Source organism: Neovison vison, chromosome 13 (assembly GCF_020171115.1).
Source record: "Neovison vison isolate M4711 chromosome 13, ASM_NN_V1, whole genome shotgun sequence".
Lineage (NCBI taxonomy): Eukaryota > Metazoa > Chordata > Mammalia > Carnivora > Mustelidae > Neogale > Neogale vison.
Window position 1 is genome coordinate 38503986 of NC_058103.1, and position 19931 is coordinate 38523916.

The 19931-nt window shown below is 36.6% G+C and overlaps 1 protein-coding gene across 1 annotated transcript in view; it reads right to left on the reverse strand.

The window, feature by feature from the left end:
• SYT16 (synaptotagmin 16) overlaps window positions 1–19207 on the reverse strand; it is a 102127-nt gene extending 82920 nt beyond the window's left edge. Inside the window, exon 1 of the mRNA XM_044230728.1 lies at window positions 18691–19207. Within this exon, the coding sequence (XP_044086663.1) occupies window positions 18691–19201 (511 nt within the window). The 5' untranslated portion in view covers window positions 19202–19207. The remainder of the gene's footprint in view (window positions 1–18690) is intronic.
• Window positions 19208–19931: the final 724 nt, after the last annotated feature.

The following is a 19931-nucleotide window of genomic DNA, read 5'->3' on the forward strand; positions in this document are numbered from 1 at the left end:
GAGAATGCAACCTAACTGATATTTTGAGCCTTGGGAGACACTGAGAGAGGACCCAGCTAACTTATGCCTGGATTCCTAACCCATAGAACCTGAAATAATAACAGCTTGTCATTTTAAGCCACTAAGTTTGTGAAAATTTATTATGTAGCAATGGATAACTAATACATATCCCATACCATTAATTGGGCAATTAAGTTCCTCTAAAAGAGGTGAGTTAGAGGAGCGCCTGGTGACTCAGTTGGTTAAGCATGGACTCTGGATTTCACCTCAGGTCATGATGTCAGGGTTGTGAGATTAAGCCTCACATCAGGCTCCACAGTGGGCATGGGGCCTGCTTAGGAGTCTCTCTCTCCCTCTGCTCCTCCTCCACTCTAAAATAGATAGAAAGAGAGAGAGAGACAAAAGGGTGAGTTAGGGAGATTTTCTAACATCCAGGAGAGGAGCCATGATATAAATCAGAAGTATCATGAAAAATTGTTTTTCCTGACTTGAAGCAGATGTGCATCCCTAAGCACTGAGAAGCAGGTGTTCATAGCACCTGTGGTGACATAAGGCATATGTGGTGACACAAGGAATCTAGATTCATCCTTGGAACAGGCTTGTAATCAGCGTATGATGTACAGACAGAAGAAAGATCCATGAAAGACACGGACTCCTCTGACAGAGTTCTTGGTTTTTTTGTTTATTTGTGTTCTGTATGGATAGATGTTTTTGTTATTTGTCCCACATAAGCGACCACCTGGACCTGCATGTACACAGGTAGGCTAAAGAATGGTGTTTTTGATACTTATCCTGTGTGAATAACCTTGGGAGCCTGGTTGTTTGAAATATATTATCCGGCCTCCAGGCCAGAACTAACTCTTCTGTTTTGGATACCAAGAGCTACAAATCTTGTCTCCCATCCCCCCCTGCCCCATGCTGGGCTGGCCCCTGAGAATAGAATCTGGGAGGGAGGCAGACAGACCCTGCTCAGGCTCCTTAAAAATATAAACATGATAACATGGAAATGCAGCTTGCTCCAAGTTACCCATAGGCAAACAAATGTTTAATCTCAAGCCCTGTTATTTGCCCTATAATATGGCCCTTATGGAGATGGCCATTTGGAAGTCTCATCTGAGGGGAGGGGGCTCTGCCCAGACCTCTTTATCAGAACTCCAGCCTGGCCGTCTCCATGGGGCTTCCCCAGAGGATGAGATTTGGCGTGGTAAGTGTCTGATTTGACGTAACTTTGTCTTATTCTCATTCATTGCCTACTATTACCTTCATCTATGTGTAGATTCCTTTTTTCTTCTTTTTCTATTAGGCTTCTATAGTAATAATAAAGTTTTCTTTCCTTTTTTTTTTTTTTAGATTTTATTTATTTATTTGTCAGAGGGAGAGGGAGAGAGAGCAAGCACAGGCAGACAGAATGGCAGGCAGAGGCAGAGGGAGAAGCAGGCTCCCTGCTTAGCAAGGAGCCCGATGTGGGACTCGATCCCAGGACGCTGGGATCATGACCTGAGCCGAAGGCAGCTGCTTAACCAACTGAGCCACCCAGGCGTCCCATTTTCTTTCCTTTTTGAAATTGAAATACGGCTGTTGCGAATTGTTTGTTCAGAACAGTTTGGCCACCCAACATCTGTTCCTCCAGCTTCTGAAATTCTGATCTTCTTCTGGTAAACCACGTTCCCCCCATAATCAGACCATTTTTCTGATTAAGCCTATCTCTACCAAGTCCAGGGGTGACATGTGACATAGGTCTGTCCAAACAGAGCATCACATTTCCCTGATTTCTAAGTGATCGCTAAGGTTTGACATATAATTCAAGCCAAGCCAAGCCAACCAAATAAAAACCAATTAGTGCTAACCCTGGAATTATTTTTTTCAAGTTGCCAGAAATTGGCATTTCTCTTTCTACTGGATTATAACCTAAGAAGAATAAACCTAGAGCTTCTGGCAACCATCTCACTAGACACGGAGCCAAAGAATGAAGCCAGCTCTGATGGAAGCAGAGAAAAGACTGGAGATAGGGAAAGAAAAACGAGGTACCAAAGATTAACATTTGAACTTGTGGACAGAACTCAGGAAACCAGGTTTACTCCCAGATTTATCAATTACTTGAGTTCACTCCCTCTTTTTCTTTGCTTATAAGAAATAGAGAAATTCCCAGTATAACTCGAATTTGGTTCAATTATGAAAATAGCATGGCTTCTGAGACACAAGCAGTATTGCCTCATTGCCATTTTATGGTTCCAAGGATGTTCAGCCTTGCAAAGGGAAGTATCAAGAATCAGAAACAGTGGTTTATATACAAACTAATCTAGCACAGGTTCACATAAAAATACTTGTGTGCCATTATGGGTCTAAATGCAGGGAAAACGTTTTCCAACTTTCCATACATAAGTTTAGCAGAGGCTACTTTTTATAGTATCAAAACAGAATAAAACCCAGAAAAACCTGAAGTTCTAATTTGGCTTTGAAATAGGCTCTGACAATACAGCCTAAGAAGGTAATGCTTGAAATTTCAACTTTGTGTCTCTTCTACCCCTTCCCTACAAAGAAACTGACTTGTGAAATGATACAAAAGTTTTTGAAGTCTTTCCATGAACAAGAAAGTCTCCTACAATAATCTCATACCTGACCTCCTTCAGCAAAAGATACATGAAACATCAGAAAATTTCACAAACAGCAAAACTTCCAGGGTAACTATTGGTCGATATTACTGATGACCAGATGCTGATAAGCTTGGGCAAAGCCACATTTTACAATCAATCTGCCAACACACTTCTCACCCTACCCCATGGCTTGTCCAACTACTTTCCTTCTGTTGGCAATGTTCTTCTCTTAGATATTTGCATAGTTCATTCCCTTACTTTCTTCATAGCTCTGCTTAATTGCTCGCTTCTTGAAGAGGTCATAGTATATAAAATATAGCAATACCTATATAAAATATAGAACCACCTATATAAAATACAGGTCATTCTATATAAAATATAAGACCATTCTATATAAAATACCACTCACATGATTTATTTTTATCCCCTTAAATAGCTTTATTTTCCTACATGGCACTTATTACCTAATATGTTACATTTCTTTGCATGGTGAATATCAAATAAGGGAAAGACTTAGATGCTCATTTTACCAGTTTACATCACCTCTAGGAAGTCTTCACATGCACATTCTAGCTCTTCCATGATTAATATGGACTACTTTAAGACCTATACAACTGCTCGGACAACACTTTAATGACTATATTGGTCAAGGCCTAGTAGGCAAACAAAAACCACAATAGGTATTTCAATGGTGGGTATTTAATATAGAGAATTGGTTCTACAGCTATTGGGTATTGAATGAATAGAAAGAAGAACATGGAAATAGCTCAAGAGATTATAACTGCAGGAAGTAGCTACCACCTCTGAAGCTACAGAAACAAAGGGAAGCAGTCAAGGTTATTGAAACTAGAAGCTCAGAGATAAGACCCAAGGATATGAGACTCCAACATGAGCTCTAACACTACCTGCATGCTGCTGGTCATTCAGGATCTAAGAAGAGGAGTACCACAGAGTTTGGGCTCTGGGGAGGGAACATTGCCTAGGGTTGTCACCCCTGAGCAGGGTGCCATGAAGCTGGTTCTGAAATGTTGGAAGAAGGTAGAAACTAGAACCCAAACTGCTGGCAGCAGTGTTAAGGGCTCTTCTGGGGTGCCAGGAACAGGAAAAATTAGGAAAAGTGGGAAAAAGCAAGTCCTTTCTCCCTTTCTCCCATTCCAGTATCCCTCCACCACCCCATTCCAGTATCCCTCCACCACTCTTTTCCGCACAACATAAAAGAATACCCCTGGTCAATGAGAACTATAGTTTGCAGAATTCCAGCCCCAACATCCAAAGCAGGACATAGCAGAATAGATTTGAGCATAGAGACAACATCTTTTTTTTTTTAATTTAATTTAATTTTATTTTATTTTTTTCCAATTTATTTATTTTCAGAAAAACAGTATTCATTATTTTTTCACCACACCCAGTGCTCCATGCAAGCTGTGCCCTCTATAATACCCACCACCTGGTACCCCAACCTCCCACCCCCCCCGCCACTTCAAACCCCTCAGATTGTTTTTCAGAGTCCATAGTCTCTCATGGTTCATCTCCCCTTCCAATTTACCCAAAAGCACATACCCTGCCCAATGTCCATAACCCGACCCCCCTTCTCCCAACCCCCCTCCCCCCAGCAACCCACAGTTTGTTTCGTGAGATTAAGAGTCACTTATGGTTTGTCTCCCTCCCAATCCCATCTTGTTTCACGTATCATGCTTAGCGAAATAAGTCAAGCGAGAAAGACAAATATCATATGATCTCCCTGATATGAGGAAGTGGTGATGCAACATGGGGGCTTAAGTGGGTAGGAGAAGAATCCTAGAGACAACATCTTAAGACAAACACAGATCCTAATGTATTTCTCCAATTTTATTTTCTTAGGAGAAAAGCCAATTTTTAAATGAAATGTAATGGTGGTTGACTCCTGACTATATTATTATATTAGCTTTTTCTTGTAAGCCTTGTAGACTTTAGGGTATCATACAGGAACTTCAGGTGGTCCATGAACCCATGAAATTTCATTGTAAAAATGTTTTGATATACCATATGTATGTTTTTTTAATAAGGTGGTTCATAACTTTTGTTAAAGTTTCAAAGGAACCTGAAAGCCCCCTAAACTTTGGCATCACCACCCATGTTCTCATTCAATGTTTAAACTTGCTGTGGAAAACACACACAACTCTTATGTTCTTTTAGTGGCTTCAGCACACTGTTGGTTATGACTCTCTTGGTTACAGAACCAATCTGAATCATCTCAAGAAAAAGTTGGGGAGGACCAAGGTTGAGTTCAAAAGAACTCAACCCTGGAAGAAATCACCTAGTTAAAGGAAGGGGCCCAAAATAGCACTGTCTCCTTCATAAATGCCATCTAAAGAAACTCCAGTATATGTGCTCAAAGATATATTTACATTGCAGAAATATTCATAACAGTGAAAATGTGGAAATAAATTAGATGTCTGAAAGAATGGATAAATTATGATGAATCACTGATTTCTACTCCAGAAACCAATATTGCACTGGAGGTTAACTAGAAAATTTTTTAAAATGGATTAAATTAGATCAACATATGAATAGACAAATGCTATATTATTTAATATAGTGGACTACCATATATAAAATATGGTTAAAGTTAAAATAAACCAAATCTCCATGTGTCTGAATAACTCAAAAGCATAGCATTGAGTGGGAAGTAAAAACAAGTTGTAGAATAACATGCTTAATATCATATAGTTTGTACCACTTAAAACATGCAAAATTATGTTGTGTAAAATTTACAGATACAAATACTTGCAACAAAGGAATAAAAATGCACTGGGAGGGGCACCTGGGTGGCTCAGTGGGTTAAAGCCTCTGCTTTTGGCTCAGGTCATGATCCCAGGGTCCTGGGATTGAGCCCCTCATCGGGCTCTCTGCTCAGCAGGGAGCCTGCTTCCTTCCCTCTCTCTCTGCCTGCCTCTCTGCCTACTTGTGATCTCTGTCTGTCAAATAAATAAATAAAATCTTAAAAAAAAAAAAAAACTGCACTGGGACTCTTACCCCAAATTTAGATTTGTTTTACTCCTAGTGAAGAGAGAAGAGAAAGAAAACAAAGAGGAGTTCACAGGACATTCTAATTATATTGGTCTTAGATGACTTCTTTAAAATAAATCTGAGTTCAATATGGCAAAACCTTACGATGTGGCCAAGTTAAGTGGTGGATTTCTGGGTGTTTATTATATCATGCTATATTTTTCTGTGTTTTGAAATGTTTCATAAATTTAAAAACTAGGAAATGTAAGGGACACTAAAAACTCCATTAGCAGTGGCATAGACCACCCCCTGAGCATAATTAACAGGAGCACAAAGGGAAGAAGAACTCATCATCACAAATCAGAAACCCCATTATAAGACTCCTTTTCAGAAACAGGATCCTCTCTCCTCAGAGGTGGATATCTGACAAGAGTACAGGGAGAGAGAGAAGGGAGATTTACCAAAGAAGGGAGAAGAGAAGAGGGAAAGAAGACAATATCTCTATGGCATTTTAAAAGATGCAAAAAACAAACAAACACACAGATAAAAATCTCCCTCTGTAAGAAGGTCAAGATAGTAAATGAAGAAAAGGTCTTATTAAGTTTATAGTTCCTACCTGGCTCTTGCTTTCTCCCAGTTAGGCTAGATAATTGCCAAAGATTCACCTGGTTCTAATACTGTCTCAGTCTCAGGCAAAGGAAGATTCCTGAGTTTTTCTTATTACTGAGCATTTTTATTATCAATTAATTCCATTATTAAGGAGAAATCTCTGGGAATGCCTGTGTGGCTTAGCTGTTTGGGGGTCGGTCCCTTGGTTTCAGCTTAGGCCCTGATCTCCAGGTCCTGATACTGAGCCCTGCATTGGGCTCCCTGCTCAGAGGGGAGTCCCCAAGATTTTCTCCCTCCGTCCCTCCCCAACTGCTTGTGTGTGCGCATGTTTTTTCTCTCTCTCTCTCAATCAAATAAATAAATAAATATTTTTAAAAAGAGAGAAATTTCTGGTGTCTTGGGAATTAGAGGAATGGAACTTAAGCTTATTTGTAGTATAATTTACCTCTAATCCCTCTAATCCACTCCTAATGATGGTTAGAATGGGAAAACAGAAAACAGATTTATTTCCTCATTTTAAACCTTTCCTTAAAAGTTTTCAAGTATTCTATTACAATAACATAAGAAATAAAAGTAAAAATTAAATCCACGTTTTGACCATTTGTATATCATATGTTCTAACTTCTGTCCATATAGGATTTTGTTACATGCCAAAAATTTCCTTTAAAAATTACATAAAAATTGCAAAATAACATGGCAAAAAAATATCCTTGCCTTCAATGTCAAGCCTCTGAAAACTGTCAACTCCTAGCATGTTCATTAATGCCTATTTTTCTAAAATATGCAAGTCAATATATCAAGAAAATAAACTTCAAAAAGTTTTTAGAAAACAAATTCTGAAGATATTGCAGAATACTAAATTTTTTCATGGACAGTTCTAGATAACCAAGGAACATGGTGGCATATGCTATCAAATGAAGTACTAATGAATGAAGACAAATTCAATTAGGGATTGGTATACTTTCAAGAAAGAATTCGTGCAATACAAAAGCAAATAAGGGAAAGATGGGATGCAACATTTAATGTGCAGTAACTTGTCCTATTGAAAAGAAATGAAGCCTGTATGATTTATAAATCAATTGCATTATATTGCCTGATACATTTAGTCTCAATTGCCACAAGCACTCCTAAGAACGTCGGCAGTGTAAAATACCTCCAATCCATAAAAGCTTGAGACCAACCAACAACTAATAACACTATAAGATTTTCCCTTTCATGTTATATTAGCCTCATAATCTGACTGAAAAGTCAAATTGTATCCCCATGATTCCAAAGCCTGCTGTTCTATTTTTTTTTTAATTCATTCCATCTAGCCAAAGAATGTTTTTAAAGTTCTATATGCCAGGGCACTTGGAACACATTAATTCCATTAGCAGGCTATTTCAGGAAACAGTGAGCATATTTCTTGGAAACAAATACATGTGGTTAAAAAACAGCCTCAAAAAAATTATGAGGTGAAAAACTGAAAACAAAGATGATTTTTAAATGCAATTAGAATTCTTTCCCATCACATATCAAAGGTGTCATAACTGCTTCTTGACTGAGAAGCTAGTGTTTTGGAGCTGGGTCTTTAAACCAAAAAACCTATCTTGAGATGACACTATAAGGAGTCTATCTGCCTCTTAATCATAGGCAACTGCTAAATGAAGTGTATCTCTTTTCTCTGTTACATTACTATTGGCAACCAGATCCTTAGTAAGTGCCCAGAAATGTTTCCATGGTTACAAAAAGCATTCAGCATCCCTCTTGTTTTGGGCCAATTTAGCTTAAAATCTATTGTGGAGAAAAAATATGGCACATTAAGGAACATAAAATCAAGATACAATGTTATGAAAAGAATTCAAGGTTAAATGGGAAAAGCAGGCTTGACAAGGCTTTTAAAAAAGTGCATATAAATCACTGATTAAAATACTGCCTTTTCCTAGTGTATCTCCAAATACATGTTTTCAATAGATTGCACAGCAGCCACATACTGCAGCTGCCATGATCCGTTGGTGTAAAAGAAAAAATGAGAACATGATGATAACTCTACCAAGCAGGTAGAATCCCCCCACCAAAAAACCCCCAAGTGTTCAATAGTCATATAGCTAAGAATCCAGTCCCTTATCCTGGTTTCAAAGGGTTCTCAGGGTAGGTAAATACTTTGAGAAAAGAGGAATAAGAGCCTTTGTTCACTGGTTTTAAGGTATCGGAAGCAAATTAGTGGGCTATATCACATCAGGAAGAAAGACAAAGATGGAGGCTCCCCAGAAGCAACTTAGTAAAACTGCCCCACCTATAAAGTCATGAGTGAATTGGACCAGTGGGACTGTCTCATTCTAGATCTCTGCTGCATTCCCCACTCCCACTGCCACCAACAGCCAGGATGTTAAAAACATTTGTATATCTTCTGGAACATATTAAACAAATCGTATAAACTTTTCAATAATCAGAAGGAGAGGCCCATGGCTTATACTTGTGTATACTTATCCATTCCCTATAGTGCTTTGTACATGGTAGACAGTCAATAAACATTTGATTAAGTGAGAACAACCACTACACAAAACCCCTCATTTTAGAGAAATATTTCTCCCCATAACAATCTATAGATACATATCTCCCTTTACCATTTTCTATTGCTCTTAATTTCACTGTAAAATGGAGAGAAGTGGATTAGATTTAGTCATAATGTTGTTAAGGACCAATTTAAACACTTGCACTTTCAGGAGGATGAAATAGCTGTACTTTTCTCTATTCTTCCCCTGAGTACAACCAAAAATCCCTAGACACTATATATGATAAAAAGGTAAGCAGACCAAAAGGTACAGAGAAGATGGCAGACTGGCCAGGGACCATGAAATTCAAGGAACAATACGGTGGTGAGCTTTCTGGGCTCTTTTGCCACACATACCCCAGAGTGAAGCTGAAGAAACTGGCAATCCAGAAATTCCAACAAACACAGACAACAAAGGCCTTAAGGAAAGCCTACTCTCTTTATGCAAAAGGCCAAGGAAGGGGCAGTCTAGCAAAACATAAAACTCTTAGACAATAAATGTTCTACTCTAGACAAACATAGATGAACAGCACAGAGAAAAACAAACAAACTGTTCTCTATGCCAGCCAAATCCAGATGAGGAGACTAGACTTCCATCCTCACCAAGATGTAATGAGGCACCCCAGGCCCCCACCAGAGGATGCCAGAGAAGGCAAAGTTGGGATCCAGGACTTTCATTTTTGATAGACAATAATGGGCATCCTCCACTTCTGCAGTGTTAGAATAGGCCACACAAGAAACCTGGACCCCCACCTGAAAGTACTGAGACATTCCTCCCCCTCCCAACTTGGATGGTATCAGAGGAGCTCTAGTGGAGACAGAACTTTCACCATCACCTAACAGTAATAAGGCTACCCTCAACTCAGTGTTAGTGGAAACCACATGGAAAGATAGAACTCCCCTCCCAACCCAACGTTAATGAGGACCATCTTTTCAAGAAGGAAACCTGGACTTCTGCTTCCATTGTAATAAGCCAATGCACTATTGCTCTGTCAGAGCCCTGAGAGAACTCTTACAGAGTCTCTGAGATGCCTTTTGGATGACAACTATTTCTCTATTTTCATATTGTTTCAGACACTATATCTTCTTATAATTTACTACAGTAGCTCCCTAACATAAATTCTTTCTCCCAAATTAGCTTCCAAACTGATGCTAGAGTTATCCTAAAACAAGGACCCATTGGTGTAACTCAGGCTTATGATATTTTTGAGATTCCAACTGCTTACAAAATAAAAGCTAAATCCTTACCACAGAAAAACAAAGACCTTCCCATTTTCAACCCAAGATCTGCCTCATTTTCCATCCCTGAAAATGTTGGACTCGTCCACGTGTCTGCTGTGTTCATGCCATTTCCTCCGAAAGGAATGCCTTTCTCCCTCCATTCACTGTTAAATTCTGACTCATGCTCAGAGTTTGCAGTCCTACATCATCTACTTTGTGGAACCTTTTGGGATCACCTCTGGCAAAACCATCTCAGAAGTTACCATATACATAACTGTTGTAACTTTATATAAATTTTTATAGGACTGATTACATATAACTATCTCTATGGACCTATGGAACTCATTACAAGAAAACTAATATCTTCTTTTTACATTTATATCCCAGCTCAAACTTGCTACCCAATTAATGAGAATGTCCAATTCAGTTTTAGAGTACAGTGTTAAGTGTGTAAGATCTAAGTTCTGGCTTCCACTTAGAATGTAAAACATTGGAAATAATATTCCCACTCTTTAAACAACAACAATAAAGTTTAGGTAATTTGTAAAATGACACATTCTCTTAAACTAATCAGAAACCTGAGGTCATAATGCAACCAACAAATCCAAAAACTAAAAAAAAAAAAAGAAGAAAAGAAAATAAAACTTCTTTCAAAGGGATAAAAAAGGACTTGAGCATTTGCTTGCTAGGAGCAGATGATGGATTTATATGAGACATTAAGAACAATTAAGTTAATATTTTCAAAAAAATTTCTAAAGGCCAAGTATGGACCAGCACAAGAGTACAAAACCCAAAGGAGTCACAAATCCAAGGAAAATTGAAGCCCACTTAGAAGCTCTTCTCCACAAAACTCACCTGGTACCCCCAAGAAAGACTAGGGGCAGGGAAAGAGTGAAGAAAGTTTCTCTCATAGAATTCTCTAGATGAGGGGAAGATCAGATGGCTTAGGAAATGTAAGAAGTCTCACTAAGATTCCTCAATTCTATTCCCATTATGGAACAAAAGCTATGTCACTAAGAGGGCAGCCAAGTTTTGTCACCCCTAGACTACAGATAAAGATACATTAAGGTGAGTGAACAAAACAAAATAAAAGCTTCCACCTCTGGGGGAAGGATGGAAAGAAGTCTTGGGGTCATACCATTGTGGGGAGGGCAGGATTATTGAGCAGGCCCTAACCCTAGTACATAGGGACATAAGACCTGCCTAAAAGAGGCTGCTCTCTAACAGCAGAAAATAGAAACTTCCAACACAACCACACCACATTACAAATACCAAGTAATAGATACAGAGCTGGGCCCTTCCAGGAAAGGGACAAAAGCCTAAAAGGAGAAACTTTCTGAGGCACAGACAAAAAGAGGAGACTCAAAGTTGAAGATGGAGCAGATTTTGACAAAACTCTGTAAAAAACAGGCCTCTACCCCAAACACAAAGTAATAACTGAAAAATTTGAAATCTATACAGCACTGAGATTAATATAACAACAAAGCCCAAACCCAGATCAAATTCTGACTAAATTACCTCAATTTTCTCCCAGCTTTAGGAAAGGCTAACCTATTTCCAGAAAGAAATACTATTTACATTGCCTACCTATCATGTTTGATTTTGATCAAAAATCATAAGACAAGAAACAAAAACAGAAAGGAAAAATACACTGTCAATAGACAAAGCGATCAAAAAAGCCAAACTCAGAGATGACTCAGATGTTGGAACTGTCAGACGGGAAATTTAAAATAACTATAATCAATATGTTCAAAGCCATAGAGAGAAAAGGGGGAAACATACATAAACTCATATGAAATTTCAGCAAAGAAGAATGAAATTATTTTTTAAAAGTCAAGTCAAAATGCCAGAAATAAAAAATATGTAACAGAGATGAAGAATGATTTCAGTGGACTTATCATCAGCCTGATACAAAGAAAATATTAGTAAACTTGAAGAATATATGACATTAGATTGTGCTACCTATACTGAAAGGTAAAAAAGAATGAAGGAAAAAGAACACTCAAGAGCTTTGGAATGATATCAAATGGTCTAATATTTGTATAACTGGAATATTAGAGAGATGAGCAAAAGAGAATATATTAGAAGCAATATTTGAAGAGATGGTTGCAAAGAACTTTCCAGAAGTAATGAAACTCATTAAACCACAGATGCAAGAATGTCAAAGAACACAAAGAAAAATGAATACCAGAACACACACACACGTACACACACACACACACACACACATACACACTCTCTCTCCTACATACAGCTGCTAGAAATCACAAATAAACACAAAATCTTGAATATACCCAGTAGAAAAAAAACACATTACATGCAGGAGAATAAAAGTAAGAATTAGAAAACACATCTCATATGAAAACTATGCAAGCCATAAGACAGTGAAATGGCAACCTTAAAGTGCTGGGGGGAAAAATGTGTCAACTCAGAATTACATACCTTGCTAAAATAGATTCAAAATAAATATTTTTTCAGACAAATAACTAAGATAACTCAATAGCAGCATATATGCATAGGCCAAAGAGTTTCATAATTAGTTTCATAATTTAGCTCATGAATGAGCTAAATATAATTCTTTTTTCATTTCAATCATTTAGAAAGACAACCAACTGTCTCTAGCAAAACAGCATCAATGTACTGAGTGTATGTTTTATGTATAAAGATAAAATATATCACAATAAAATGAAGGACATGAAGGAGGAATTGGGAATACACTGTTGTAGCATCACCAAACTATACATAAAGCAGTAAAATATTATCTCAAGGCAGACTGCAATTAAGAATATATGTTGCAAATCCTAGGATGTCCATTTAACATTTTTTTAAAACAGATAAACTTTTTAATTAAAAAAAAAGAGATAAATAATGAGCCCAGAGTAGAGATTAAATGGAATCTTAAAAATAAGTCAAAAGAAGACATGAAAAAATAAGATAAAAGAGACAAAGAATAGATTGAAAAAATAGGAAATAATCTTACAAGATATTTTAATTCAACAATATAAATAATTATATTAAATATAAAGTTAAGACCAATTAAGAGTGAAAATTTCTCAGACTGGATTAAAAAAAAGACCCAATTTTATGCCATGTATAAGAATCTCAATATAAATATAAAGACAAATTTGAAGTTAATGAATAGGGGCACCTAGGTGGTTCAGTTGGCTAAGTATCTGCCTTTGGCTTACATCTTACTCTTGGGATCCTGGGATTGAGCCCCATGTCAGCCTCCCTGCTCAGAGAGGTGTCTGCTTTCCCCTCTGCCCTCCCCAATCTGGTTGTGTTCTCAGTCTCTCTCAAATAAATAAATAAAAATTAAAAAAAAATTTTAATAAAGTTAACGAATAGAAAAGAATATAACATGCCAACACTAATCTAAAGAAATCTGAAGTAGCCATGTTAATATCGAAATAGACATTATGGATTAAAAAAGGTATATAACATAATGAGCAGGAGGTCAATTCATCAAGGAGACACATATTGCTAATATGGATATGTGGATATGGAATTAACAGCAGGGCTTCAAACTACATGAAGCAAAAACTGATAAAACTAGAGAGATAAATAATCAAATCCACAAGAAGAATTAGAGACTGCAATACTTTTCTCTCAGTAATCAACAGAACAAAATCAGTTGGTAAAATTAGTAGTTAAAATAAGTATATAAAAAATCTGAAAAAACAACCTCAAAAAACTTGATGTAATTTATAGAACACTGTGCCGAACAACAGCAAAATACAGTCTTTTACAAGTACACAGGAAATATCCAACAAGTCAGAACATATGCAGAATGATAAAACAAAAAAATTTAAAAAAACCAAAACCATATAAAATATGTGTTTAGACCATAACTGGACTAAGCTAGAAATTGGTTACAGAAAGTTATCTAAAATAGTCCCAATATTTGTAACATAACTAACATACTTTTAAATAAACCATGCATCAAAGATGAAGTAAAAAGGAAACTATTTTTTAATAGAATGACAACAGATAAAAGTCAATGATATTTTTACACACTAGCAAGGAGCAGTTTCAAATTGAAAGTTTTAAAAGTACTATTTACAATAGAATCCAAAAAAAAAGGAATTATTTAGATATAAATCGAACATAATATCTACGAGACCTTAATGCTAGAAACTACAAAACAAAACACACAGACAAAAATCCAAGTACTAAATAAAGCAATATACCATGTTCATGAATTGAAAAACAAACATTATTAACATGTCATTCTTTCCAAATTGATCTATGGATTCAATATAATTCCAATCAAATTCCCAGCATAATTTTTTAATCAAAAGTGTATTCTAAAGCTTATATGGAAAAGTGAATAAATTAGAAGAGTCAAAACAATTTTTTAATAATAAAGTTGTGGGGCTCACACTACTTGATTTCAAGAACTATTATACAGCTATAAGAATCAAGACAGTGTGATACTGAAGAATACAAATATAGATTAATGGAAAAATACAGAGTCTAGCAATAAACCACACATATATAGATAATGTATATCTGACAAAGATACCAAAGCACATAATGGAAAAAGGGTAGTAATTTCTACCAAATGAGGTAGGAAAAGATTGAACATGAATATTGAGAGTGGGAGGGAAACACCTTATATCATATAAAAAAATTACCTCAAAATGGATCAAAATGGATACCAAAATGGATAACCCTAAATGTAAAATCTGTGACTCTAAAATTTCTAGAATCAAACAAGAAAAAATTTTTGTGATCCCAGGCTATATGAATGTTTCTTAGATATGATAACAAAAGTACAATTCTTTTAAAAAATCAATGAGTTGGATTTTGTGTAATTAAGAATCTGTTTTTTGAGAGACACTGTTAAAAGAATGAAAAGACAAGCCACAAAACTAGAAGAAAATATTTTCAAATCATAGACCAATAGAAAAGACCACAGAAAAGTAACTCATACTCAGAATAGAAACATAACTTTCAAATCTCAAAAATTAAAAAGACGATTCAATAAAAGTGGACAAAAGACTTGAAGACTTTACTAAAGAAACTACACAGATGATAAATAACTATGTGAAACGATGCTCAATGCCATTAATTATGAGAGAAATGCAAATTAAAATCAAAACAAGAGGTTAAAAACCTATGAAAGGCCTGAGATTTTACTTTACTTGCAGAGCAACAAGTTAGCCTGCTACTGCATTATGGATGTTGGTGGAAGATGAAAGACTTCTGGTCAGAGACAAAGGACAGTTATTCCAGCACAACATACAATGTGAACACCACATTCATAGCTGGGGATGATGCAGAGGCAGACACAGATAGATGCTGTGCATGCAGTGGGTTTATGGCATAGCCAAGGAACGCCAAACTTGCAAAATCCCTTATCATTTGCAAGCAAATCTGCCTAAGCTTCACCCTGAAGAGACATTATCTTTATTAGACTGAGTGGCAAACACATCTTCTCTCTACTCTGAAGAGAGATGCTATCTCTATCTTCCAAGTTTCTTTGTCATACAAACATCCTTGAAAACATCGTCCAAAATAAAAGGCTGTTTGTGGCTTTGCTCATAAGACATACAAAAATGCAAAAGACCAATGGAGAGTTATCTCCCGACATGAGCTTTCATTACACACCTATGAGAATGGCTTAAAAAAAATTTTATTTTAAAAAAAACAGCTTCTAATTTCCTTGATGTGTTTTACTATATCTCTACTTTCTATCTCATTGATCTCTGTTCTAATCTTGATTATTTCCCTTCCTGTATGTGAGGATGGCTTAATTTGTTGTTGATTCTCCAGTTCTCTAAGGTGTAAAGAGAGTTGGTAACACTGTGGAGATTCCTTAAGAAATTGAAAATAGAGCTACCTTATGACCTTGCAATTGTACTAGTGGGTATTTACTCCAAAGATACAGCTGTAGTGAAAAGAAGGGCCATCTGTACCCCAATATTCATAGCAGCAATGGCCATAGTTGCCAAACCGTGGAAAGAATCAAGATGCCCTTCAACAGACAAATGGATAAAGAAGATGTGGTCCATATATACTGTGGAGTATTATGCCTCCATTAGAAAGGATGAATACCTAACATTTGTAGCAACATGGACGGGACTGGAAGAGATTGTGCTGAGTGAAATAAGACAAGCAGAGAGAGTCAATTATCATATGGTTTCACTTACTTGTGGATCATAAGGAATAACATGGAGGACATGGGGAGATGGAGAGGAGAAGTGAGTTGGGGGAAATTGGATGGGGAGACAAACCTTGAGACCCCCGTGGACTGTACTCTGAGAAACAAACTGAGGGTTTTGGAGGCAACGGGAGGTGAGGGGTTGGGTGAGTCTGGTGGTGGGTATTATAGAGGGCACGTATTGCATGGAGCACTAGGTGTGGTGCATAAACAATGAATTTTAGAACATTAAAATAAATTAAATTTTTAAAAATTTATAATAACATTAATGCAAAGTGCTGATGAGGATATGAATGACCAAAAATCTCATACATTTCTCTGAGGAATGCAAAATGGTTCTTCAGAAAACTTTCTTTTAATAAAATTATACCTATACCTCCCATATGACGCAACAATCCCACTCCATGTATTTACTAGTTGAAGTGAAAACTTACATTTACACCGAAGGCTGTTTTGCAAATGTTTATAGCAGCTTTATTTACGTTGCTAAAACACGGAAACAACCCAAGTATTCCTCAACTGATGAACGGATCAACAGACTATGGTACATTCATGCCACGGAATACTACTCAGCAATTAAAAACAAAACAAAAGAGTGAACTACTGAAACACACAGCAACATGGATAAATCTTAAATGCATTACTGTAAGTGCATTATAAAAGAAGCCAGACTCAAAAGGCTACCATCTGCGTATTTCCATTTATATAGCATTCCGGAAAAGACAAAATGATAGAGAGAAAATATACCAGCAATTGCCAGGAGCTGGAGGTAGAGAAGAGAAATGAGTACAAAGGGACCTGGGGGAGTTTTTTGAGGTGATGGAACTATTTATACCTCAATCGTGGCAGTGGTTACAAGACTGTGTGTTAAAACTCACAGAACTGTACACTAACGGGAATGAATTTTATCACACCTAAATTATACCTTGAAAATGGGGGAGAAAAAAAAGAGAAAGAATATGTAAAAATTCTAGAATAAGACACCCTGAGCTGTGCCTTTTTCTAAATAAGGATCTTGGGAATATTCTCAAACATTCTAAGCATCAGTCTTCTCAACTGTGAGGTGAGAAGAATAGTAGTATCTGCCTCTTAGAGTTGTTAGCTTTTTTTGTTGCTGTTTTGTCATCAATTATTATTTGGTGTACTGCTTTATATACCTAATATTGTGCTTGATGTTAAGGTTACAAAAATTAATCTATGGTATGGCCCCTGACTTCCAAGAGGCTACAATCTAGTGAATAAACTTCCCCTGAATAAAGAAATGAACACAGTTGTTTTACTGTCATTGGATTAGCACAATTTAAAAAATTTTTAAAACCCAGTATTAAGAAAATATTAAACCAATTTCATGTAACTAATTTTAGATATAGTTCAACTTTAGCAAGAATTTTCTAAAATAGGAATAAAAATTTCAAGTCAAATCTAAGAAATCCTATTGGTTGCCCAGATATTTCTAGAATTATCTCTACAGATAATTTGTAAAGACTTGAAATTGCATGTATTTATAAGTTTATCAGATTCAGAAAGAATATCAGCCTACCCTGTTTTTACCAATTTATTCTAGCATTTCAACATTAATTTAAATAAGAGTACCAAGAAAGTACTATAAAAAGAAAATGAAATCATGTTTCCTCATTTTCTAAGGCTTCATGTATCTGGATGAAATGTTTCCCTAAAAAGATAAAGCTAAGAGGAATTACTGAAAATGGATGAAGAGGCTGTGAAGTATCCCAGAAAAGTCTGCTCCCTCCAAAAAGAAAAGAGTTAATGACTTCAACTTTGTCACATAAAAGATCCAATAATCTTGGTGAGAGATGCATTACAACCACACATCACATACACACATCCATCACCTTTCTTGGTATATCAGCACCTGTGTCCCCTCAACCAAATTCAATGTCCTTGGTTCAGGCTTGAGCATTAGAATCCTAACAAATTCATGCCAGGACATACTACAGCTACTTTTACAGAGCTGATTACATTTTTACTATATTCAAGATATCTGACAGGATAAAGCTCTAAAGACAGTTTGTTTTAAATGTGTCCTTTCCACTCAAGGCTTAAAGAAAATCAAGCTATTCTTATTTCAAAGATTTCCTATCTACTGTCATCTCACATCACGTCTCAGTGAAACACTGTGAAAAGTGTTCTTGGAGTGTTATCAACTAAAAATTTTGCAACAAGTATGGCTTTTTGCACAGGATTTCACACTGAATAATATAGTAACATCTAGAGAATCCTAACCTAGTGAAAAAAAGAGAACATTTTTAAAGATTTTTAAAAACCATGACATATGCACAAGGGCTTCTCAAACAGAACATACAGACTTGTTTTCACCATTTTTCTTGCTCTGAACAATTGTTCTGAAATATGGGGCCCACAAATGTGGATCTCCCAAAGTTTCATATGTTGAAAATATTCCTAGGGAGTACATCTCTCAATAAGAAGCTAGTATGTGGAAAGGTATAAGGAGAGAAAAAAAATAATAAACTTCATATGATAACTAAAATAAAAAATATATATAATTAATAGAAATGTCCCTTGGAAGAACCCAGAGAAATGATCACTGGCTACCTTACCTTGCTTTTTTCCATTAACATTTTCTAAAATACCAGAGAGCTGGTTGTCAAAGTTGTGTTGAAGGTCACTCCTTGGCTTTTCAAGGTGATGTTCTTCCTCAGCAATAGAAGAAAGCACATGTGGTGGCTTTTGGTCATCAAGGGTCTGATTGGGCCACTGGGACATTATGGAACATGAGTCCTTTGCATGTTGCCTAAGTCTGGGGCTTGAACTTTGGGCAGAGTCCTGCAAATCACTATTACAACAGGCGAAATGATCCACTTCAAGAAACAAGGGATTTGCATCCTCTTGACGCCAATCATTGCCTTGTTCTTCATCTTCAAAGTAAGCTTCCTGAATATGAATATCATCTAAGTCCTGGTCTAGCTTGTCACTCAATTTAGAGTCTTGTTTGCTTACGTTAACCAGCGAAGCAGATAGCATATCTCCTGCTTGCTGGAGAGCTTCATAAACCCGAGATATCCAGGAAGAGAGAGGCTGGAAGAAGTTCTGAGCATCCTGAGACGCCATGCCCAAAACCACGGCCAGCTAACTGATGTCTACCAGTCCACTTGTTCAGCTCCTTCAGTACTCTGGACTTAATGTGAACTACAGAATAAGCATGATGATAAATTAAATTGGAGGTCTCTTAATGGCTGTGAATAGTTCACTCTCAAAACTTCTCAGCTGAAACAGAGGAAAGAGATACTTATACCTATTACAGTAACAACCTCAGACCCATTACCAGATACCTATAATCAATGTCAAACAACATTCAGGATAAAAAGAGAGATCACCATTGAAATCTGAAAGTAGCTAAATAAAAATTACTGTGAAAGTCTAAATGTAGATTACTTCAATGCCTATTCACCTGCTCAGGTATGTGCAAAACTTCCATCGGCAGTAATGGGCTCTATTCATGTGGACTGAGAGAAGTCTATCCCCACAGACCATATTTAACTGTGTGAAAAGGATAAATGAATCTTCATTAAGAGGCAGTTGGATACGACATTTCAAAATACAAGGAAGGTTGGATGCTTCATCTATGAACCTGCAGAACCCAGTGAGCAGGCTAATAATCATCTCTGCTTCGTGACACAAAGATTTATCCTTTCAAAGGAAATGTGTGCCTGGAATTAAAAAGCTTTTAGCAGATCTTAAAGTAAGATTTTATATTTTTATGCAATTTCTACAAATCATATCTATTCTTAGGGAGCAAAGAACCACAGAAAAACAGAGTGGCAAATGGAATATGCAGCTT